General features: G+C 40.7%; 1 protein-coding gene across 1 annotated transcript in view; it reads left to right on the top strand.

The window, feature by feature from the left end:
* The window catches only part of PELI2 (pellino E3 ubiquitin protein ligase family member 2), an 80390-nt gene extending 56064 nt beyond the window's left edge, over window positions 1-24326 (top strand). Inside the window, exons 3-6 of the mRNA XM_075503867.1 lie at window positions 6620-6721; window positions 14291-14488; window positions 15173-15361; window positions 18331-24326. Coding sequence (XP_075359982.1) covers window positions 6620-6721; window positions 14291-14488; window positions 15173-15361; window positions 18331-18897 — 1056 coding nt within the window. The 3' untranslated portion in view covers window positions 18898-24326. The remainder of the gene's footprint in view (window positions 1-6619; window positions 6722-14290; window positions 14489-15172; window positions 15362-18330) is intronic.
* The last annotated feature ends 369 nt before the right edge of the window (window positions 24327-24695 follow it).

The raw sequence follows: 24695 nt of genomic DNA, 5'->3' as shown, positions 1-24695 counted from the left end.
TAAAATTGCAAACAGTCTTTACTTAATGTTACATGAATTGACATTTGTTATAATCTGCTGGGTAACTTCCTAAGTGGACACACTTTTCTGATGGCAGGCAAAATGTCAGTGTGTCATGATCATGAGCTTTTGTTGTGTTTTCTTACAGTAACCTAATGTCTGCTGGCGCTGGCAGTCAGTCTGTCCAAAAATCCAGTGGAAATGTGATGTGTTCTTTGCTTTTAAAAGGATTCCTTCCTTGCTAGCTAAAGCTTCCTTTTTCTCTTAAGTTGCAAGATCTTTTGTCTGACGTCCCTGAGTGTTGCTTGTGTTCTCTTTTTATAAAAGAAATGGAAGGCCGGCAGCCAAGTAAGAAAGCATTTAACTCATGAAGGCACTGCTGTCATTAATTTTAAACACGTCAGTGTGGTGTCGGTCAGCTTGACTACCAACAAAGAAAACTAAAGTGTTCACATAAATCATTTTATTGTCCTAATCCAACCTAATTAACTAAACTAAAACTCCTATTCTAATAGAGCAGCCCTTCCTGTGAGACATCTGCCTCTTTCTTAATGGATTTTAGCCTTCACTTCTGCTATAGTGCAGAAGAGTTGGTAACCATAATAATGTTAAGTCCCTCTCATGATCTTTGGGGAGCTAGCTAGGCATAAGTGAACTGTGAAGTTTAAATTTCCAAAGTTAGAGCTCTTTTTTTTTTTTTTTTTCCCCCCCATTTTCTTGGAAACATTGCAGACCAGAAGAAAGCAGCAAAAGTCTCTATTTCTAGAATTGGATTAGACCTGCTCCTTGCAAGCTCGTAAGCAACAGCCTAAACACTGTGAGAATTTTGGAGTCTGCTTCTCTAGTTCACAAACACACTCTTACACGGAAGGTTTGACATAATAGCGTTAAGTTAATGTAGTCGTGCTGTGATCTCCTGACCCGGTCTTGAACTCTTGGGCTGAAGATGACTAAGTGAAATGAGCAACTTTATCAGTGTCCGTGTGGGGGGGAGAGCTGTGGCACAGCAGAAGATGCTTCTAGATAGGGAACATCTGGCTGAGGGTAGGTGTAAAGTCTGTGTAGTAAATACAGAATCTCTTACTCAAACAATTAGTATAATTTTGGGGGAAGAAAAAGAAAACAACGTGTACTTTGCAGGCCTTTCTTCAGGTTTGATCCTTAAGCCAGGACGTTTGCTGGACCCTTATGTCTGTTGTTGGTCAAAACAGTGGCATCCTTATTACAGGAGACAAACTTTAAGATATACACTAGTTTATCACTATGTGCAAAACAGGAGCTTTCAGAGCTCTCAAAAAATAGCCCATAAAAAAGGACTGCAAGGAAAATGTGGGTTTTCTTGTTGCACTTGGAGAAATCTAACTATACCAGTGTTGACCTCTTGAAAAAGAGTTCCATCTTAGGTCAGATGATTTTACAGGCTTTTTGTATGCTCTTGCAGAAGGGGTGGTCTGCTGCTGTTTTGCCTCCTTGTCTGTCGATAAAGGCATTTCTGGAGATGTGTTTGACGTTAATCTGTCATTGTGCAGCAGGAAGCAGTTACGGTTTTTCAGAGGTAGTGACCTTTCTGCTGGTTTCCAGGACAGTAGCCACCTATGCTGTCAGTGGTTAGGAGAGAGGTGGCACTCGGTGCAGGGCACGCTCCTGGGTTACGCTGTATGTTTGCAAATGTGGTGGTGTGCCTCGCTGCCAGTCGGTTGGGCCTACGTCCAGTCTGCTGAAGATTGCTTCTTTTAGCAAAGATACAGAAAAAGGAGGGAACACACACACACAAAAAATTGGAGTACTAAGAAATACTGGTTTTTAAATGAAACCTTTGTGTATTCTTATTCCCCTTAGCTGCAAGGTGTTCTTATGTGGGGTGAGGGAATTCTACTTTCTCATTTCTTGAAATGGTGGTAAAACTGATGGCAGCTACCTTTCCAGGGGAAGAAGTGGAAAGCAGAGAATTCACGTGGGCTGGGATGTTCCAGGGGCTGGCTCGGTTGCAGTGTTGCTGCTGGGAAAGCAGTCTCTATTTGATCTTGGTTCCTCTGAGACCTGACAGGTTTGTAAGCCGTAATCTTTAGCTGCTGCTTTGATTGTGAGTGCAGAGTGCTGGAACGAGGTTTTGTTCTCAAAACAGAGAGAAAGGAGCAAGAAGGAAAAGTGTGTGTAAAAGAGGCAGGGGAAAAACCAAGGCCAAGTGTAATTCCAGCCAGTGGGAAGGATATAACTGAAAACTTGAAGAGCTACTAGCAAAGCTTTTCTTTTTAATTGCTTAGGCCATGTTTGCATGGGGGTGAGATAGCGGGGCTTCTCACATGCAGCTCTTTCCAGTCTCTGATAACATATGGCAGTTGTGCTGACCCTAAATCACTGGAATGCAAATCTCGAGGCAGCGGGAGTGCCACGAAGTGGGGGCAGCTGCGGCGTTTACTTTGAGCGATGGGGAGGAAAGGAGCCTTCCTGTGAGGGTAAACTGGCTCAACATATAGGGAGACTTGTTGGACCTGCTGCACGCTGTCCTCCAACTTGAAAGCCCTACGGAGGTGGATGGTTTACTGTGCAAACATGAGCTCTGTCTTGGAAAGATGCTGGGGAGATCTGTCCCTTTGTGCCAAGTGGAATATGGCACCTCAGGTTTCCCTTGTTGTTTTTGTTTGGCATTTGGACTTTTTAAAATCCCTCAGCCCCAATGTGGACGTAGAGTCACTAGCAGTGGAATGATTCTGGAAGAATCTCTTGCTGCTGCTGTTTGTTCCCTCTTCCTTCACAGGGTTTTTCTCAGTTAGTCTCTACTTTGCTATCTTTTTCCTCCAAAGGGAATTACTTGAATTCAGCAGCTTGAGAGAGTTAACTGTATAAAACTGTTGTGTAGGCAGCTGAATTAATCTAGCCTGTATCTCCTCACCAACATTCCTACTGGACAAGAGGTGGCATATGCTATGGCCAGTCTGGAGCCACATGTTTCCGACTTGTTTGGCAGGCTCAGGCTATGTACATTAGCGAGGTTTTTCCACTATTTGTTTCTGTTGGGAACTAATTTAGTGGGGTGTTTTTCCTGTGCTCAATTGCTGATTTTCATTAAACTTTTAAGAACCTAAAAGATGCGAGAGAACTGCTCTCAAATTAAGCTGATGTTGGCCCACACACTGAAAAGTTTGGTGGGCTCTGAGTACAAGCTTTGAAAATATGCACTATTGCTCTGGTGGACCTTGGCAGCCTTGGGGTGGAGGTGAAGAGATAGAGAAGGTAAGGCTTAGTGCCTGGTTTTTGTTCTTTCATGTTTTAGTTCGTGCCTGGAAGGCGGACGTGGTGGTGTCCAGCCTGAAACTCTGAAGTCGTCTGCTAGAACTTGTGATGCTGCCGTACATCTTGTGAGAGTCAGGGCTTTTTTCACAACTTTGGTTGCCACAGCAGTGCAATTATGTGACAGCATCAAGTTTTTTTTGGGGGGGAAATCCTACTGGCAGAAAAAAAGTCTGTGAATTTGAATGCTAAAAGCAGTAAAAAGGCAACCTCACTGTTTTGGTTGCTACAAACCAGTTTTAAGAGGGTTGGGGCAATCAGTCTCCAGATGTTTTTGGGACTTGTAGTGTGGTTCTGTAGCTCCTCAAGCTGTCAAAATCTTTCATGATTTTGCTTGTGGCTGCATTACTTACAATATTGTTTTATTAAGATACTTACCTTTCAGTTGTCATAGTCATAGTTGATAGTTCTTCTGGTTTGTGTAGTTCCTGAAATACTGTTACTTTTTTTCACTTGGAAGTGGCCAATTGCTTTGAGATCAGCAATTAAAATGCCTGTAAAATGTCTTTGAATTGGAGCAACTGTTGGTGCTGAGCAGACTGTGAAAGCACACAAGTTGAATCGTTTCTCATAATGTTCTTAGCTCTTTCGAAAAATGATTACACAATTCCAGGAAATGAGATGCAGCATTTCACACTGAAAATAACTGGGTTTAAATAGTGGAAAACAAAGAGGAGGGGAAATAAGAGGAGAAGGAAAACTTGGGAGGGGAAAGGAACACACACACAGAGAAGAAAAAGATTATGTCCTACCCTGATATTTCAGAGGAGATACTGACCCTGGTCAACCTAATGGGAATTATTAACATATCTAAGCCCTAGGTTCTGTAGGAGTAGGACATGACCTTACTAAGTCATTCTGGAAGTTCTTACATTTCCCCCCTTGGTGAGACCCAAAACTGGAAGTTTTACGGTCAGATGGAAAAACCAAAGTTTCCATTTGATCCAGTATCATGTCTGACAAGAGCATAAGCTTAGGGCACACATCCGTGTCCGGGAATTTTACCCAGTTGCTAGTGGTCAGTGCTGCACAGACTGGCTGGAGCTGAAACAGGACCATCACGTTAACAGTTGCCGAAGGGCCTGTCCTCCATTGTATCTGCAGCTGCAACACAATTTTGTGGAAATGAATGAAAATTTTGTGTGTGAAAGCTATTACCTTCTGATGTTTCAAATGGTATCATCTGATAATATGAACTTAAATTGATTATTGCCATATTATGCTTAAAATGCAAGGTGTAAGGGTCTCCTGTTCATCACTTTATTTCATTTATATTCTAGGAACACCTGAGACCTGCTCAGAGCTTGAGATCTCCTTGTTAGTTGTCAAACATGCATAGAGGAGAAGCTCTTGATACATGCTTCAGACCTACAGTTCAGTGTCCTAGCAGGTCACAAAGTGTTAGTGACTTCATTTGAATTGCATCTCGATGCTGTCTGTTCTTGCAACATACTGTGTGCCTGCATAATGGTTATTACAAAACACTATAAACTGGGAAATTTAGAATCCATCTATTGCTGATTACCAAATGTGGTTACCTCACGTTTCAGCTGTTGTTAGAACTGTTGGAACAAAATCAGGGAAACTAGACTTTATGGCTTGAAGTTTTGCTAAAAGCTTCATTGCAGAAAAAAAAGTGCTGGAAGGGACTGGGAAAGGTCATCTTGTCCAGTCCTTTGCCTCCAGGTATTACCACCTAAGCCTAAATCTTTAGCAGGCATTGGAGCTGCTAAGAGCTTTCAGCAAGAGGCATGTTGTAAAAGTAGTCTCTAATCTGTTGCTGTAAATGCACGCGGCTTACAAAAAAGAATTCTTCTGTTATGTTTTTTTCCAATAATTCTGTGTCAAATACTTTTGCTAACCCTTAGTAGGCTTTTAGTATGCACATATGTGTTTTTAGTACCTCCAACATTCAGTAAGACTTTTAATGATTTGTTTAATAATTGATCTGTAGCTTTGGGATCATTTAGACTTTTGTGAGAGATGACAGATGAGTAGAATATATTTAGTTGCTTAGTTTAATAATCCCTGTCTGTGAATTTTGTAGGTCAAGAGGAGCACGAAGGAACAGAGCTAGTGAAGGAACCTCTTCTAGAAAACTACCCCCCTTAGCAGAAAACTGGAGAAAGCTTTAATTAACCTATTAATTCAATACTTCAGTGTCTGCGAAGTGTTTTCTGAGCAGCAACAGTTATTACCTTTCATAATTGTGTGCAGTTATATGGACCTTACATTTATATATATATTTCCCTGTTAGCCAATAGATTTAGTTTCTCAGCTTGTTTCCCTCCTTCCTGAAGCTTTTACTAGTGCATTTACATTGTACAGCTAGTGCAATTACACTTGGACACCGCTTAATCAGTTGAAGTGAGTGTTAGTCTTTCAGCTTGAGAAACGATCATCAGTGCCACAAAAAATTTTGTGTGGGGTCTCAGAGGTTTTGAAAGGATCGCTGGGCCCTGCCCCTTCTTACCGCTCTCTGCTACGGCAACTATGCTCTGTGTTTATCAAGGAAGACTGTTTCTCATGGTTTCTTTCCGAGTTGGGACTGCTCCTGTGTTGGGGTGATGTCTCTGTTCTGTGAAGTAGTTGCCGGACTAGTAAAACCTTCTTGAGAAGGACAACCTAGAGATGTAAACCTGGAAAGTCTTAACAAGTAAAGAATTTGGTCCTAGTCAGATACAGCAGAATAACAGGAGTTGTCCTCTTCTAGTCTTGTTTTAAATACTGAAATGCTATTTAGTCTTTGATGCTATGTTCATATTTATGGAGAATCAGTTTCCTTTGGCAGGTAGTAAGAAGTACCCTTTAATGAAGAAAAACATGTTGAAAGTGCTTGCTCTTCGTCACAATTGATATAAAACTGCTAGGCTCTACTTGATATAACTAGAAATCTGCTCAACTGTAATGGTATCCCTACCTCTGAAATCCTGGCACTTTTAACTGGAAATCAATTGCATTGCTTATTTGCTTTAAAAAAAACAAACCAAAGAACCCTAAATCCCAGGTCTTTGCTGGGGTACAAGTTCCTATGAAGGTTAGGAACTTAGTATAATTTCAGAGAGAAAACCATGTGTTTGGAGTCTTAAACTATGAAAACAGTAGGTATTAGGTACTTTCGCACTAGAAACAAACAAGTGCAGCTTGGGGTTTCCCATTAAAACCAAACAAAAAAATCCTATTGTATGTGTTTACCCAGCCTTGTAATAAAATGTTATGATACGCTGCTTTTCCTGATCATAGTAAAGGTGTTTATATAGCGAAATGAATTTGATAATAATATTTATGTGGAAGCTGTGTGTAATAGACATATTTTTTTATTCAACAGGCAATCAGCTGTAAAGGTCAGCACAGTATCTCTTACACATTATCCAGAAACCAGACTGTTGTTGTGGAGTATACTCATGATAAAGATACAGACATGTTTCAGGTAAGACTCTATGCAATATATGCATTGTTTTTTAAAAGCAACATATGGAACCACAGTTCTGCATTATATTTTTCTGGGTATTCTGTGTGATCTGTGGAATTTTCATGGTTGAACCCAGTTGCATTAATATGGGAGCATTTGAAATTTTGCGTTGTCTTCTCTTCTCAAACCAGCGCCAGCATCTGTTAATATTCTTTCTGCTTTCACTGTACTCTGCTTTTTCTCCAAGGACAGTGTAGCAACTGTACAAATAGTACTAGAAAGAAATGTGTGCTGTGTTTGGATTCATGAATAAGCACAAGCTTATGAATAACATGAAAGCACATGAATAACCCTCCAGTTAAGTAGCTGGAGTGAAAAGGAAGTAGATAGGAGTAGGTCATGGGATGGGGAAGGAGGAAGGTAAAAGCAAAGGTAGGGAGAGGCATATGGGAGCTGTGCACTAAAGGAGACAAACTGGTGATAGGATGATAAAGAAAACTGTTCCTGAAGGGTGTGCATATATACCAATGGTGTAGGGGACTGTGCTGAGTTTCTCTAAGCTACCTTCTATCCAACATGTTTTCACTCTCCCACGTATACGTTTGTGTTTTTCTGCATCATCTAACATTCTGGTAACCTAAGTTATTTTCTTGTGCAATGCTTATTTTTATATGTAATAAGAGAGCAGAAATTCTGTACAAACTTAAACCTCAAGCTCAGAGGAAAACAAACACGCGCAACCTTTTCTGATCTAGACTAATTGGGTCTGTCTTGTCAGTGACCTCTGTAATTAGAGCATCTTATCATGAATTGTTATCCCTCCTCATTCATATTTAGAAGGGTCAGCAGTTGAGTGTTGTTGACAGAAGGGGAAATGGCTCTGTCAAGATGAAAATGTTTTTGCTTCACGTGGCTTCTGTTCTTTGCTCTATATAAAATTTTTCCTAGTGTGATTTTGGACCAATTAGGCCTAAATAGGAATTGATAAAAACCAGTCTTGTTCATGTGGTGCTTCATGAATAGGTAGTTAGAAAAGGATCACACAGCCAGAGTGAACTGAAATAGGATTTTCTATGTTAACTAGTCAAAGGAAAATGTAACCCATCCTTTTGGGTTACTGTGTGATACTTGTTTATCTCTGCAAGATGCTTTTGTGCCTTGAGTAGCTCCAGTGAAACTCTTTCTGTATGTAAATTTTGAAAAACCATTTTTGAAAGCTGGAATTTTTCCACTTATGTACACTACAAAAAATGAATAAAGAAGAGTTGCAGAACAGCTGCTTTTCTGGTCGTATTGTATAGACAGCGCTTTTCTTGATTGCATAATATCCTAGTGGTATTTACAGCTTTTACTGGGGGGAGGGGGGGATATTGATAAAGAATTAGGTAGGTTGAGGTGCTTAGCTGTCACTAATGAAATCTATCAGCCTGAGGTGAGGAGATGCAGCGTAGGCAAAGCAGTGCTCTACAGACTGCAGTTCAAGTGACCCTTCTCTAAGGCAGTAGGTTAAGGGAGCTAATTAAGGATGCTTTGGATCTAAAGCAGGGTTTTGGCTCAGCGAGGAATGGGCTGGTTAAGCAATAGCGTAGCCCAGCTAACAACATATCTTCCCCTGCTCCCCTTCAGGATCCGTTGGTGCTCATAGAGGAGGAGTTTGCACAGGGTAGTACACCGAGGCAGCTTGGGCTGCGCTGCCTGACCCGGAGACCTTCTGCACTTCCATGGCTGGCACTGGAGTGCACATCTCTTACTGCCGCTTTACAAGCACAGATCATGCTTTCTCCTTCCAGCAGCTCTCGGGTGCCCAGTGAAATATCACAAAAGCCCTAATTTTGGCCTATGTACTAATTTACCTGTGAGAGGTTGCCTATGGTTCAGGCAATTATCTGCCATACATATGTAGTTATGTGACTGGTTTGGCTTGTAACATAAAACTACCCCATCTTAATAACAATAAAACTTTTTGAGCTGAATCTTGTGTTGGTAGAGTGTCTCCATCCTTCTGGTGCCCCCTCAAACGGCTAATGTGTCAGGGTTAAGGCTTCCGTATTGTTAAAATTCCTCTTTTCAGTGCAGGCTGTTTCTTCTGTCTTGAGATGTGTAGACTGTCATGCTGTGACTTGATCTCAGCTTCACCTCAAGCACTGTGGCCTGGTTCTGGTTCATGCTTGCACTCTCTGTAGCTGTCTTCTGAGAATCGCACTGCAAGCATTGGCCTAGAGGGTCTGATAGCCGTGAGAATGGGAAAAAGAATAGTCTGGTAGACTGTGGCAATATTTTGCTGCTCAAGTGATGCCAGACAGCAGCTGAAGGGGTTTCCATTATTTAGATAAGCCATTAGGTTTTAATTATTCTCAGTAATCTGATTGTAGGCAGTCAGAGAAGAGTTACTTGAGGGCTGTTTTGTGCTGCCCTGTGGTACATGATGGCAAATTCCACGTTGTCTTTATTGATACACGGAGTAAAACCTTACTGTTGATCAAGCATTGTTTGAATAGGCAGTCCTTGAAGTTTGCTGGTTTCTTTTCAAATGTGTTTTCCTGGCTTTTGTAGAACACTGGCAAGGATGTGGAAGCTGAAAAGGGAGGGATAATGCCTGGACCACAGGACTGTCTTGAGACCCCTCCTTGGCTGCTGATAACATGTATTATCTTGGGCAAATCACTTAGGTTTTGGGTTCGGTTTTTTTTATCTCAATCTTCCCCTCTGTAAAATGGGATAGTTGCACTGCATGACTGTGCTAAGGTAACCATAGTTAGGAACGCAAGATGCTTAGAATGGCAGTTGTTATTGGGACCTGAAATAGGGAAAAGGGATGGCACAAGTCTTTGTTTTCTTGGTCAGGGTAGCATTTATAACCCGTGAGGACTGAATCCATTGGGTTAGAGCTGATTTCCTGTGAAAATGAGGGAGACTCACGGTTCACAAAAAAGCTGCCACCTTTTTCTGTCTTCCACTTTGAGAGTCTGTTGTCAGCCCTTCTCTTTGAAGGGAAAAGTGAGAAATGTTGTGTTGGTGACTTGTATTCTGCAGTTTTTCCAGAAACAAACTGGAAAATTTTGAAGATTGCAAACTCAGAATAGCTTCCTGTTTTATGCTTTCCAAGCTTATAACCAAGCAGAAGCATGAGTAGACGCTTATCAGAAGTGAGGCACGTATGGAAAATGTGGGGACACCATACAAGGGGCAGTAAAGAAATTCAGAAAGCATTGAAGAGCAGTGCTCAGGCTGTCTAAATACCAATTTTCTTGACACTTTCCATAATAAAATGAAAAAGACCATTTTTTCATGCATATAACTTAGCAGTTAATAAGTGGTTTAAATCCCCATGCACGTACCCTACCCACCCCCCCATGCAGACACACAACATTTATTAACCCTGCAGGTTATATGCATATTCAATGGATGCATGATGAAGTTTCACACAGGAGTAGTCCTACCTGCTGTCCTTCTACTAGCTCTTTTCTGAAGAGAACTTAAGAGTTATTTACAAGTAAGCATACTCTTTTAAGAGTGTTTGAAAATACTACTTAAAGCGCTAACCAGAAATGATCTTGTTTCTTGAAAGCTGGAAGCAATGCAGAAATAGGTGTTCTTGTCTTCCCTGCTTACTTGTATCCTGCTCAGTTACCTGACAAACATCTCCTGCTGTGGATCACCTTAACAAAATGGCTTCACAGCCTCCTGCTGCAGGGATTTGGAACCTGCAGGTGTTCAGCTGCTGTGGAAAGGTGGTCCTGGACATCTCATATGATTCTGTTCTTATGTCCTGTACTTGGTTTTGGGAATAGGCTTTTTTCTTTTTTTTTTTTTATTACCTCCCCCCCCCCCCCCCCCCCCGTACTTGTTCTGCTGTGTTGTGTGTGCACTTTCTTTTTTTCCTTAATGTAATTCTGTAGTGAAATTTATGTACAAATGCTAATATATAGCTTTGTCCTAGTGACATCTAGATCAGTTTTCTTCATGTAATAACAGGATGTACTAATGTACATGCCATCTGGCATCTCCCAGAGTCTATATGCTGCAGCATCTATATGCTGCTAAAAATGAAGGTTTTCTTTAGAGTTTAGTAAGCATTCTGTTGATGATGCATCAGTTGGAGTAGGACCTGTTCCTTCATGGTTTGATTGGACGAGAATGGGTTGATTATACCTGTTCGTAGCACTACAAGGAACCAAAAGTGTAGTCAGTACCCTAAATAACTACAAGTTTATACAAAAACCAGGTACAGTCAATATGAAGAATTGATTTTCTTTTTCTGAAGAACAGGCCTTCAGAAGATGCGTGGTCCAATTCTCCCTGTCATCAGAGTGAAATTCTGTTGAAGTCCAAGAATCTACAGCTGTTAAATGATCTGCTGGCGCGTTGTCTGGTTTTGTGTTGTCTCAGGAGTGAGCGTTTTTAATAGCACTTCTTTGATTGACAGTAGACACTAGCAAATTGATTGACTGCCTGACTTTTACACAGCTTTTAACAATAACCTGTGGTGTAGACAACAGAAGCTGTCTTATGCATCAGTTGGAAGATTTATACTTTGTTATTGGAAGTAACTTAGTGAAATAATATAGAATGACACAGTTAACAAGAGGCACAAAATACAGCCTAAAATTACTAAAAAGAATAGTCGTCTGTGCTATAGGGGAAAATGGAAGAAAAAAAGAGTAATAAAGTCTGTAAAGAGTAGCTTTGAATAATGGAACTAGGTCTGTAGTGACTGTAGTCTGACTGCAACATCAGATAAGTTAAAATTTTCGGTGGGTAAATGTTGGTAGCATCAAGTTCTTTATTTGTTCCCAAGGGGCCTTCTTTTCTGATGGTCTCAAGCACAGAATTTTGAATTGATATGGAGCATGGGGAAATTACTGTGTTTTGAAGGGAACTTCTTAAAATAATTTCTAGTGTTGAAATGTAGCACAACACATGGGATTGATCCTCTAGAAGGCTTTCTCAAGAGGAGGGAAAAAAAGAAACCCTGAAAGAAAAGCAAATACTTAAAATATTTGACATTGTATAGACATACTTATGACACAAATGAGATATATAAATAATTACTTTATTGCTTAAAATATTACATGTAATTTCAGAGATTTTAAAAACCACATACAAGCTTTGTATATAGATTTTAGTGCTTATATCCAAACATACCTGGATTTCATTTTGACTGATTGGTATGATGAGGAAGACTGGGAGCAAACACTTGTCTGTGTTGTCATCCTTTAAGGGAAAATAAGGCAGGTTTTTCTCTAATTGCATCTAAAAGCTTTGAGAGAGTGATCCAAGAGGCTGCAACAGGCAGAAACTTGTTATGAACAGATTTTTTTCATGTTCGTTATTGATTATCCTTTAAGAGACTTCACATACAGATAGAGAATAGTCAAAAGTTATGACTAAGCTTCCTGCTGCTGGTTGGTGCCGAGTCTTAGCGGGAATTGCATTGGATGGGAAACAAGCCTGTTAGAAATAATACTGTAAAAGGAAAAAGAATATAGCTTTAAGTTTTAGCTTCAACATGTCAAGTTATATAAATCAGAAATGTCCCATATTAAACAGTTTCTAAACTCTGTCTTGGGTATTCTAGTAGTCGCTTTACTTTCTGTGAAAAATTGAAGTGCAGACTTTTGATTAGGCCTTTCTTAGTATTTCTTTTGTGCTTCTGCGGTAAGCTCATCATGTTTTATACTTGGGTTGAGACCCGTGATATGGAGAACGTAACTGGATGTGTCACTTAAGACATGGATTTCAACATGTTGAAGTTTAACACTGCAAAGTAGAACTGAAAGCAGAAGAGAAGTATGGGAGAGATCCCTGTGCTGTTGCTATCGTTTCAGTTGTGACGAGGGTTAAGTGTTAATAATACCACTCTCCTTGACTCTTCAATAATGTTTCTTTACAGCTAATTTAGTTTGCAGAGATGTTTGTTAATGATGGAACCATATGTGTCTTCCCATAGCTGGCTTTGAAGAGCAAGAAGCTAAGCAGATTGTAACTTCTTGGGGGACAATGAGATCATGTTTAGTGAGGAGATTATTTTATATAAATGTAGATTCCTCATATTGAAGGTAGTTTCATGTGAAGAATATTCTTAATTTTCTTCTGTTTGATCACAAGGTGTCTATAAAATTAATATTCTGTTCCACTCCTTGTTCCTCAGCACCACTTTCCCAGTTACGCTCAAAGTTGGTGTAACACTAATTTGCTTGTAGAAGTACTGATAAAGTCTCACTGTGTGTTTGGTTGGCGGTTAGATCCCTCTGTCCATTTTGTAATGAAGTTTTCTGTTCCAGATGCCTAGATGTTTTGTTTCAGAATTAAAATTTATAGATGTCAAGATAGAAAAATAATCTTGTCTACTGATGAGCTGTGTTTTATTTCTGCTGAAGAAAGTTTTTCCATTTCTTTAGTCATGCACACGCATGATTAGGAATAAATTTAATCATATTGTGGGTTTTACCTGAAAACTCTTCTATTCTGGAACTACCAATTCTGAAAACATGACGGTGGGTAGCTTTTTGTTATGATGTATCAAAATAACCAAGCTCTGGGTCTAAAAAAAGTCCTTTATTTTCATGGCAAATTAACTTGGAACTAGAAATGTGAATAAAACTTGTCATTTCAAGCTAGTGTTTTCTTAATTGACAGAATATAGTGGTAAGTAATTTGCAGTGGTTGGATTATTAAATACCAAGGTGATAATACTTCCATGCTGTTGACAGTACTCTTATCAAACAATTCATTGCAGCTGTGTTGGGCAAGCATGTACAGCAGCTGTAGTAAGTGAAAATTTGTCTTGCCATGTCAGTGATGATGATGTGGTTTAACCCCAGCCGGCAGCTCAGCCCCCCCAGCCGCTCACTCAGTCCCCCCCGGTGGGATGGGGGAGAGAATCGGAAGGGTAAAAGTGAGAAAACTTGTGGGTCGAGATAAAGACAGTTTAATAGGGAAAGCAAAAGCCACGCACACAAGCAAAGCAAAACAAGGAATTCCTTCCCTCCTTCCCATGGGCAGGCAGGTGTTCAGCCATCTCCAGGAAAGCAGGGCTCCATCACGCGTAATGGTGACTTGGGAAGACAAACGCCATCACTCCGAACGTCCCCCCCCCCGCTTCTTCTTCCCCAGCTTTATATGCTGAGTATGGCACCATATGGTATGGAATAGCCCTTTGGGCAGCTGGGGTCAGCTGTCCTGGCTGTGTCCCCTCCCAGCTTCTCGTGCACCCCCAGCCTACTTGCTTGTGGGGTGGGGTGAGGAGCAGAAAAGGCCTTGACTCAGTGTAAGCACTGCTCAGCAACAATGAAAACATCCCTGTGTTACCAACACTGTTCCCAGCAAAAATCCAACACGTAGCCCCATACTAGCTACTGTGAAGAAAATTAACTCTACCCCAGCCAAAACCAGCACAGATTTGAGCCTAGGACAAGTGTGAAAATACAGATTAGTCTCTGGTTGGATCTTGCCATCCAAAAATTCAGTAGACAGTAGTTCACTGATGTCATCCATGTTAACTTGGCAAAATTGTGTCCTTAATGCTTGATATTTCTATGGCTTTTTCTAATTATACCATTATCTTAAATTTTTTTTTTTTTTCAGGTTGGGAGGTCAACAGAAAGCCCCATAGACTTCGTAGTGACAGATACTATTTCTGGAAGTCAAAATAATGATGAAACCCAGATTACGCAAAGCACCATATCCCGTTTTGCATGCAGGATTGTTTGTGACAGGAGCCCACCATATACAGCAAGGATTTTTGCAGCTGGATTTGACTCTTCTAAAAATATATTTCTTGGTGTAAGTACTACTAATAACTATGTTATGTACAAGCGAGCTCTGTTTTTTATTCTCTGTTATTTTCAAGCCCCCAAATTCCCTTGTACTAGTTGATAACTTATACTGTCATTAGACTTTTATTACACCAGTGTACCAGCTGCAGTGTTAAGTAGAAACTGCAGTTTTATGTGCCAGATTTATTACCAGCATGGACTCATGGTCATAATTGTCTTTAACAATGAAACTCTACTTTAGTAACTGTTAGTGGATTTTCTTTAGGTTTGCTTGATATATTCTTGATTGTCATTGTGAATAAGCTGCTGTTGCAGTTCTGAGCGCTGAAGACCAAGGCACATATCGGCTGCATTTTGGAAAAGGATGTGCCCATTGCGATGGTATTCCATTACGGTAGTTAGGAGCATGCTACTGATCTTTGAGGCTTTAACTCTTACCTGACCTGCAGTCAGAGGCACTCAACTGAGTTAAAAATAAGAATATTTAAGATAGAATAGTAATTGAAGATGCATAAGCAAAAGATGTTACCACTCTGGCACAAGGTATTCCTAAAAATGCTTTTTTTGTAAATCTACATCTAAGCACTGCTAGCTGGTGAGGAAATGTTGTGTTTTAGACAGTGCTAGTAAAACTTTAGTCCATAAACTTTTAGACAAACTCTTTCTTTCCTGGGGTGGTTGTCACATGCAGGAAAAGGCGGCAAAGTGGAAAAATCCTGACGGCCACATGGATGGATTGACAACTAATGGGGTGCTGGTCATGCATCCAAAAGGAGGGTTCACTGAGGAGTCTAAACCTGGAGTTTGGCGGGAAATCTCAGTCTGTGGTGATGTGTACACTCTCCGGGAAACTAGATCTGCTCAACAAAGGGGGAAACTGGTAAGTTGAAAGTAGCTGGTAATTAAAACAAACCAAGGGATACTTGTTTTTCTGGCATTGAATGGAGGCAGTCATAGGGTGACTGCAGAGTAATAGCGTTATCCCTGGGTAGTGGGCACTGAAATGATCTAAGTAGATGTGTGTTACAGTAGATTCTGCCCTGTTATCCTGTTTCTGCTTATATAGGAGAACACTTTAAAGTTTTCTGCTAATGTCACTTTTTTCCAACTGAAATAGCATAGAGTGTAAAAGCTAAATAAACTTTGCTCTTGAAGCTCCATCTCTGAAATGTTCTCCTGGGACATGGGGACATCTGGAAGTTACTGCATGGGGAGCTGTCTTTTGCAGTACTGTCTTAAAAGGAAGAGACCACTTGCATGCTAAACAATTTTGGATAACGCAACTTCTGTTTGATTTACCTGCCACTAGGGAAGAGAAGAGAAGCCCTGCTAAGTATATTCCTGTTTTATCCAGTGAAGCAGGATGGGCTTTGCCTTTACCAAAAGTTAGAGATTTCAGCTGCCAGAAACCTGTGGCATACATAACCAGGAGAGAGGTTCCCATGAAAGAATGTGTCCACTTCTCCATAGAAGATGGAAGGGAATTCCCATAGCTCTCTTGTTCTTTGCCCTTCCCAAGGTTTGTGGAGCCGAGGGCAGAGAATGCTATTATCACTCTTCCTTCTTCCCCCTGCCCTCAAAGGAAAAAAAGAAAAAAGTCAGCCACCACCACACAGAAGTAGCCCAGCAAAGTACACAGACAGCCGAATTCCTGCTCGGGCAGATGAGCTTTCCCAGAAGTCCTCTTTGTCTCTGGGTAGGTTAGGATGCTGTGCTGCCTGCAGCCCTGGAAAGCCTTCATGGTTCACTCCTCCTGCTCTTTGTTAGGATTCAGGAAGCGAGAGGATGTTCAAGGGGCATCTTCACTGCAACTGAAGATGCCCTTTCTCTTTTGTAACTTTATCACCCAGCTGCTAGTTTAAAGACTGAGCGAGGGTGCATGGCGGGGGGAATATCCTTCTCTTCTTCATGTCAAAGTTGCTTTGCTGCTGCTACCTTGAGTTCCCCATTAGCTTCATGGTGTTACAGGGGTGTCCCACGTACTTGCACTGAACTGACTTTCCATCTTTGCCATTGGCTTTGCAGAATACTGACTGCTTAAAGGGGTTAGGAAAATGGAGTTTGAGTATTTTGTTCTGCTTTCAGTAGACAGCCTGCAGTACATGAATTGCTTTGTCACTTTAATGGTGGCAGGCAAACATCGCCTCGGGGACTGGGACAGATGATGTTGCAATTGCGCCCTTTGTACGTGGTTAGCAAAACACCTTTTTAGTGCTGCTAAAGAAAGGCAATACTAAAACAAATAAATCCCCTTATCTGCATCCAAAATGACTCGAATTCTCATTTAAATAAAATTACAGGCACGCTGGTATTGATGTGATCAGTATTCTTTGATTGGGTTCATAAAACCAAATGCACACTGTATAATGAAGTGAACACATTGCATACGAGAGAGCTTTTGCTGTGCTGTTTGTGAAGGAATTATCTGAAAAGTGCATCAAATCAAGGCTTCTCTCATCTCTACTTGAACCACTAAGTTTTTCTGCTGGAAGTACTTTACGCTGGTGACCTTTTATCTGTAGTCTGTATTGTACCATCTAGGTGTTTTGTGCAAGGATGATCCACAGTTAATCTGTGAATTTAACGTGGATTACAATGTAAATGCCAAATTGGTTGTCATTCATAGTATTCTTAGGCAGACATGATGATTTCATGTGACCTACTTAATGTCCAGGGTATTTGTTTTGCCGTAGTGGTGTATTCTACGCATTTTCTATGTATAAAGCCAGGCAGTAGGTCTGTTTTCCTCTTTAATTTCATAAAGAACCTTTTTAATATATATTCATCACTACTGAACTGGTAGCAATAGCACAAGTTGCTTATATGTTTGTGACATTAAAATAAATCAAAGAATATTTCAGCAAAGTACAATGTGTGTTTGGCATATTCCCTTGAAAATGTTTTAAGTACCTGCTTTTAGCCAGATGAGAGAAGCCTGTAGGCAATGCACGTTGGGGCTGTGTTTGCATGGAATACCTCATTAAATAAAGGGCCTAACTAGTTGGGGTGGTTAATTGTTCAGAAGTTGATCCTGCGTGGCTTCAGTTGCAGAACTTCTCACTTGAGAAATTCAATGGGTAGTTCACTCTGCTGTAATAATAATCTGTGCAAGTACCTGCGCATGGAGGTAGTATTGCATTTGTCATTTATCCCTAATGTATCTGTGGAAGAGTTTCACAGCTGATGAGGTACGCTGTGGGAGTTCATGCTTCTGCAAAATGCTTTACACTTGCCACAAGCCAAAAAAAAAAAACGGTATCTGAGTAGCAGGACAGCTGGTCTGTCCTGGGTAGCAGTTTTTAGTCCAAAAAAGACCTTTTGCTACGTGAGCAGCCTCTGCCAGTCTACGTGGGCAAAGAATTCCAGGAGAGCAATCTGCTAATACAGCCCGTAGGGAATGGCAAGTTTCTTCAGCCTATCGTGGCTTACCTTAAACATGACAAAGTCATACAGAGAATTAACATTACAGAGAAAAAGTAGCATGTTCAGAGGTAGGGGGTGTTTGTGAAGAAGTTAGTGATTACTAATGCAATACTTTGCCCAAAGGATCACAGGAAGGAAAACTGTGTATAATAATTAGTATTGTCATAGCATGTAACAGTTGCAAATCTAGGACCTCCTGTACAAGCACAGAATAAGAGACCTATGCTCATTATAATCTTTAAATATAGGATAAGAGATAAGAGATGGATTCGGACAAATGGGGGGCCACAAGGAAACAAGACAAAATTAGGTAGCATGTTAGGGAGGGTAACGACTTGGTGAAAAAGATGACACGTTTACAGAACTAATTCAGTTTTCTGTGAAAGCTCTGAGGCTTAACTACTTATCCTTGTGTTCTATCACTAGGTAGAAAATGAGACCAACGTCCTACAAGATGGCTCTCTCATTGACCTGTGTGGAGCCACCCTTCTGTGGAGAACGGCAGATGGACTGTTTCACACTCCAACTCAGAAACACATTGAAGCTCTGCGACAGGAGATAAACGCTGCTAGACCACAGTGTCCTGTTGGGTTAAACACTTTAGCATTTCCCAGCATCAACCGTAAAGATGTGGTAGAAGAGAAGCAGCCTTGGGCATACCTCAGCTGTGGTCATGTTCATGGCTATCACAACTGGGGACATCGCAGTGACACCGAAGCCAATGAGCGGGAATGTCCTATGTGCAGAACCATTGGCCCCTATGTGCCTCTTTGGCTTGGTTGTGAAGCAGGCTTTTATGTGGATGCTGGTCCTCCAACTCATGCTTTCACCCCTTGTGGACATGTGTGCTCTGAGAAGTCTGCAAAATACTGGTCTCAAATCCCACTGCCTCATGGTACTCATGCATTTCATGCCGCCTGCCCTTTTTGTGCAACACAACTGTCTGGGGAACACAACTGCATCAAGCTAATTTTTCAGGGTCCAATTGACTGATATCACTTTGCAATGACCACAATAACATTTTCTTTAACAATTTACTGTGAAGATTTTGCCACTAACTCTAGATTTTACCTTTTTTTGTAATGTTATTAATAGGGTGGTAGGGTGGGGATGGGGAACTGTCAAGGAAATCGTGAGGGACTGTGGTGGAATTGGGATACATTGATACCTGGAACTTGACAGATATCAGTGGTGTTGCATGCTCAAAAGCAGCATATTCATGAAGTCTTCTTGGTCAAATTGTAGTATATTTCTAATCTTTTTATTAGTACCCTGGATCAGAAAAAGGTGTCTTAATGATTTTTTTAAGCTAAGATTTTTTAATGGAAAGGTTTTTTCTTCTAAACTTTGACAAGCCTTTAAAACCTATTTTTCAAATCTAGAAGGAACATACAGAATGTAACTGTCTTTAATTTGCAATATAATTTAACTTGAATAGTGTCTCAAGGAGCTAATACAGAATGTGTGGACAACCATAGGTGAATGTTCACTAGAGATAATTGGATATGTAAGAGAAAAATTAGCTGCCTAAATTGTAGACTATAAAAGCTATTAAAATATCTATTACGGTAGAACACAGCTGGCCAAAAAGGCATCAAGGATTACTTGAAACTGAGGAAATCCTGTTTGCATTGATTTCCTTTCAGTGTAATAGATATCCACTGTTCATTATGTATGGTATATGGCTGACTTTTTTTTCTGCCCCCCCCCCCCCCCAATCTGATGAAACTGCTTTACTTTTTTTACGTACTTAGTTCTGGTTTTTAAGCCAATATTCTGTATATGTGTAGTCTGGCCTTTTTATTTCTGCTTAACTTAGCTTGCCCTAACTGCTCCTTGCATGCCCAGGACCATTGGGTTAATTGAGATGTAGCGAGCCTTTAAAAACTGCATTAATGAAGGGGTAGTGCCGCAGCAAGACAGAAGGTTTAGGTACAACTTATACAGAACTTATTTACATAGACCTGAATTCAGGAGAGCACTTGGTTCGTGTTTAAATATAAGCCCACAGATGGGACTCTTTAGATTCTCCAGTGCTTCAACGGATTGTGGTTATATGCTGTTATGTTTTGAAATAAAAAAAGCAATTAAAAATAAGGTTTTTTTTTTAAGCTCACTTACTAGCCAAAATGCTGTAAGAAGAGCATCGTTTCTAGTTCAGCTGAGTATTTTTGTTCAGTTTTCAACTTGCTGCCATCTGTCACCTTTTTTTTCAGATTGAGATGTGTTTGTATCCATTTTTTTTCAAATGTTTGCAAATCAAACAACATTCAAATGTAATCAAATATATGCACCAGGGTGGTACATCTGAAGTGGATCACTTGAAATTCCTGACTTTTTAAGAGAGCTGATAAATGTTTACTATGGAAATAATTAAATCAGAATTTCATATGAGATGTACCCCGCCCACTGTTAGTTTCATTTCATACAGAATGATAACTCTTTGATTTGTGATTTTTTTTTTTTTCCTTTTGCTTTCTGTACTCTTGGTATCTGAGGTATCAATCTATCCAGGTTTAGGAAAAAAAAAAAATTGGGAGAAAATTATAACATCTCTAGATGAAATTGATCATTCAAGCTCAGTTCTGTTAATCAACTATAGCTTTTTGCTATATTTGTGCCCTTTGTATAAATATATAATTTATATGATTTTAATATATTCTGTATATATATACTTGAATTGGCCTGTTCATATTTTGGTTGTAAAATTGTTTTATAGTTAACCTTATAAACATTTTACATGTCCCTTGCCAATGGTGGTGGGACGTACTTTGTCTGCTGCTGTTTTTAATATAATTTTGCTGTATAAATGTTCAGCATTTTAATAATTTGAAAATAGCTTTACTTTTCTTTTTACGCTTTTGCTGTTTAAAAAAAAAAACAAAACTTCTGCAGCATTTTCTCTAAAAATCCCAAACTGTACAGTTTTTGTCCCACTCAGTGATTGGAAATAGGATGACTCTTGTTAACCTAAAACGATATGCTTCTTCCTAGTGCCTTTTCAATGAGATCCTCTTGTGATTCCGTATTCCGAGTCCTTACTCCCACAAGACGACCTTGTGGCTAATCTTCATCAAGAGTGGCAGCCCAACCAGATTGGGAAGAAACGCCTTTGGCCTTCAATTCCTTGTCGTGGTTTCTGTCATAAACGTGAAGGTGCCTCTTCCTTGTTTATATTCAGTACAAGTTCCTCAGGTCCCATATGCATACTGCAGCATTATTTCTATTTAGCATATACCTCATCCGTGAGAGGCAGTCTCACCTCCACCTCGTTCTTACTGGACTCTGTGAAATACTTAACTTCGTTTCTCACAAGAGATGCTATGAAAACACACTTTCAGGAAACGTTCCTTGTTGAATTGAGGCCACGAGCTGTGCGTTAACGCTGGTGGCCAGAGGTCTCGAGCTCCGCGTATGACAGCTTCACAGGTCTGGGGTGGCAGCTGTTTTGCTGAGCTGAGCTGAACAGGACTTGCATGCGTAGTCTCCCTCTGAGCGTAAACGGATTGTGAACGCACAGGTTCCCAGGCATCTCCCTTATCGAGCTTCTTTACTTTCTTCCTTTGCTGTTGCAGTTTAATTGCTGCTTCAGGGCTCTGTATAGCTACACCCTGCACAAAGTGGATGTACAGCGTTAGAGGAATCCTCACTGGAAACACTAGCACACCGTCTGGTTGCGGTGTGTTTGGCTTGCATGAAGTGGAAGACTGGCTAATGGTTTGTATCCGAGGGAAGTGTCCGTTTGAAAAGACTGTGTTTTGAGCAACATTTTTGTTTCTTTCACTGTCAGCAATTCTGTATAACACAAGAAATACTGCAGGAAGGAAAACTCTCCTCTTATCTGGGAAACAAACTTCCACAGTTCCTTTGCATGAATCCAGGTACTTTGCCATTAACCAGTATTCAAATCTAGGGCGAGTCCCGCAGAGCTGGATTTACTGGGAAGGCAGAAGAGTTTGTAGCGTTATTTTTCTCAAACACTACTGCCACATACGCTGCTCTGATCAAATGATGGACTGTTTGGCTGCCTAGCCCTTTTCTCCTTCCCTCGTCTCAGTAAACGCACACCTTCACTGGTCTGGTAACTCAATAGGAGAAAGCTGTTCCTGGATAAATAAGACCGGTTCTATTTGGAGTGAGTAAACTTGAGAACCACCCTCAAACTTTGTTTTGAAAGTTTATTTCATGATTTCAGCGTTATGATATTTCTTGCACACCATTTCAAATGCTGGCAATGTATTCTGTAAGGATTTTTTTCACCTGTTACTGTTGATTCTATTTGAATGCTTCAAAACCAGCTTTGGCTGCATAACTTACAGCTAAAAGTATTTTTCTAGACTGATCTAAAAAAAAAAAGTCTGTCATACCCATGCACACTGGAGCTGTAACACTTTCCTTTTTCCTGGCAGCTTCTTGATAGAGTGCTGAAGTCTAAATAGATGACTGAGTGTTATTTTGAATCGGGGTCCAAGTTGTATGAAAGAGTTAGCCTGATACTGCATTAATCACGCATCTTTTTCAAGTGTGGTCACTTTGTGCCTCAGGGTACAGTAATAGTACTGTACTGGCACAGTAATTAAGGAATTTTTTTCTTTGTGATGGTGGGAACGGGGCTCAGAAGAGACAAAAGCCGTTGGTTCCAGTAGGGACAGGCCCACCTTGAAGCAAAGGCATGCCAGGAACCGATCAGAAATGTGACTGCAGGTGTTCCCACTTTCAGACCTGGTTCATGCTCTAAAAAGGATTCTCCTCAGTTTGTTAGGAAGCTCCGGGATGAAATGGAAGGGCTGTGATCTTCCCAACAAAACACTTTGGTGTTTTAGTGGCAGTTCCTGGAATTTGAGGGTTGTGCTTCAGAGCCTGACTGGGGAGCAGAGTGATACACTGCTCCCAGTGTATCAGGGTGAGAAACTGCAATAGTCTCTGAATAGAACTTAACTTATTTTTTAATTCCACACACCATGCAAAAGAAACTGTGGGTTTGAACTGTGGTATCACTCCGTTTAGTGCTCTTGCAGTCGCTGATTGCTTTCCTCACCATTTCTTCATTCTTCTGGAAGCGGAAGGAAGCTTCTCCAAGACCATCATGTTTCTGTTCATCCAGCTCGTAGTCTTGACGCTTTTCTGGGGTCAGAGAACTGTTGGTAGTGATCTGGCCATCATGAGGACTGATAGAGGCATTTAAATGCGTTTTTAGCGTGGTGGGAAAACTGACCTGGCTTGACTCCTATTCTTGCTTAAAGTTGAGCTGCAAATACGCTTTTGAAACGAGCTGCGCTTGTCTGTTCTCCGTAAAGGAACGCTCTGTCACGGGTGGTTAGGTCTTGTTTTCCCTGAGACTGCTGTTAACGTGCATTGGAGGCGAAGTGGAATCGACAGGTAGAGCTGTTGATCAGAACAGGTAGGAACAGAAGTCTGTTAGGCGCTTGAGCCGAATAGGTGTGGACAGCCCAGCTCTTCTGCGGTATTCTGGCCAAGGATTCCTCCTCCTCCTTGTTGCTCGGTTTTCAGCCTCTTGTGAGTTCTTGGCTCCTCTCATTTTCTACTTATCCATGTAGTTGCAGGTAAACGAGTAAATATAGCTTGGAAAGAAAACAAACAAGGAAGAGAATTAAAAAGATACCTTCAGGCTTATCTCTTCAAGGAAAGTATAAATTGGAGTTGCAAATGCCTTTTACAGATTTTCTCATTATTCTGATTTTTATAAGCACTCTTCACAAGGCTTCACACTTGGTGTTGTGAATTAAAAGGAAAAACTTAGAGGGTAAGGCTGTTTTTTGGGGGGTGGGGGTGGAGAGGGGGTAGTTTCTAGGATGCAGTCGCAGTAGTTCTGCAGCCCCTGTGCAAACCAAGTCCCATCGACTGCAGCAGACACTTCGGTCTTGAAAGAACAGTAGAGTCAGCCTCGGCAGGTAGTAAAGATAGAGCTTTACTTTCTGTGTTGATCAGAGTTTCCATTTATTGGCAGCGGAACACAAATATGAGTTGCTTGGACAACCAAATTACAGATGAAACCGGTGGCTGTCAAGATTTCCTGTTAACGGGGCGTGTTCATACTTTCCTGGTGGGCAAGGCAGTCTTCGAGTCACCTGGAAGTCCCTTCTGTTTGTGTCATGGTGATTAGGGATGGGCATCGCTTTCCTCTTGGATCAAATACGTGATGGAGAGCCCCTGGAAGGCTCCTTCTTGTGGCACGGCCGCAGGAAGAGTCTTGTTCACACAGCGAGCCCTGTACAATGGAGAAGCGATGTTTAAACAGTGTTAGCAGCTGTTAGAACTTCTGGGTATATTTGTAAAATTGGTCTTTTATACACCATGTGAAATGGACTGAAATAATTTCTTTGCTGTTGTACCTGTGGAAGTACAAGCCATTTTACAGGAAAAAAAAACCTAAAAAAATTAAAATATTATCTCGGTATTGTCACTGACTCCTTCGGTTTTTTTCCTTGCTGGTTGGTTGTCAGGGTTTAACTTTGATTTGCAAAAACATATAAAAAACTTCCAAAATAAACAGTTTCTCTTACTCTTTCATCCCCTTTCTTCTACTCCTCAACAAACAAAAACCTAAGCCTTTGACTGAGGATTCTTAAGTATTCAAGGTAGTGGAGTGTATTCAGGTGTGAGTGCCCTGAAATTTCAGTTAATTCACTTCCCTGATTTTTAAATTGAACTGTTTGTTTTCAATGCCAACTGCCTTCTTGCGGTGTTAACATAATTGCTAAATAAAAGCAATTTCCAGGAATAATATGCTTTGTGACTCTTAAAATTAATTTCCATAATGGTAATTCAGT

The sequence above is a fragment of the Mycteria americana genome, chromosome 5 (genome assembly GCF_035582795.1).
Source record: "Mycteria americana isolate JAX WOST 10 ecotype Jacksonville Zoo and Gardens chromosome 5, USCA_MyAme_1.0, whole genome shotgun sequence".
Lineage (NCBI taxonomy): Eukaryota > Metazoa > Chordata > Aves > Ciconiiformes > Ciconiidae > Mycteria > Mycteria americana.
The sequence above is the reverse complement of the archived record's forward strand: the minus strand, read 5'-3'. Positions and strand labels throughout refer to the sequence as shown.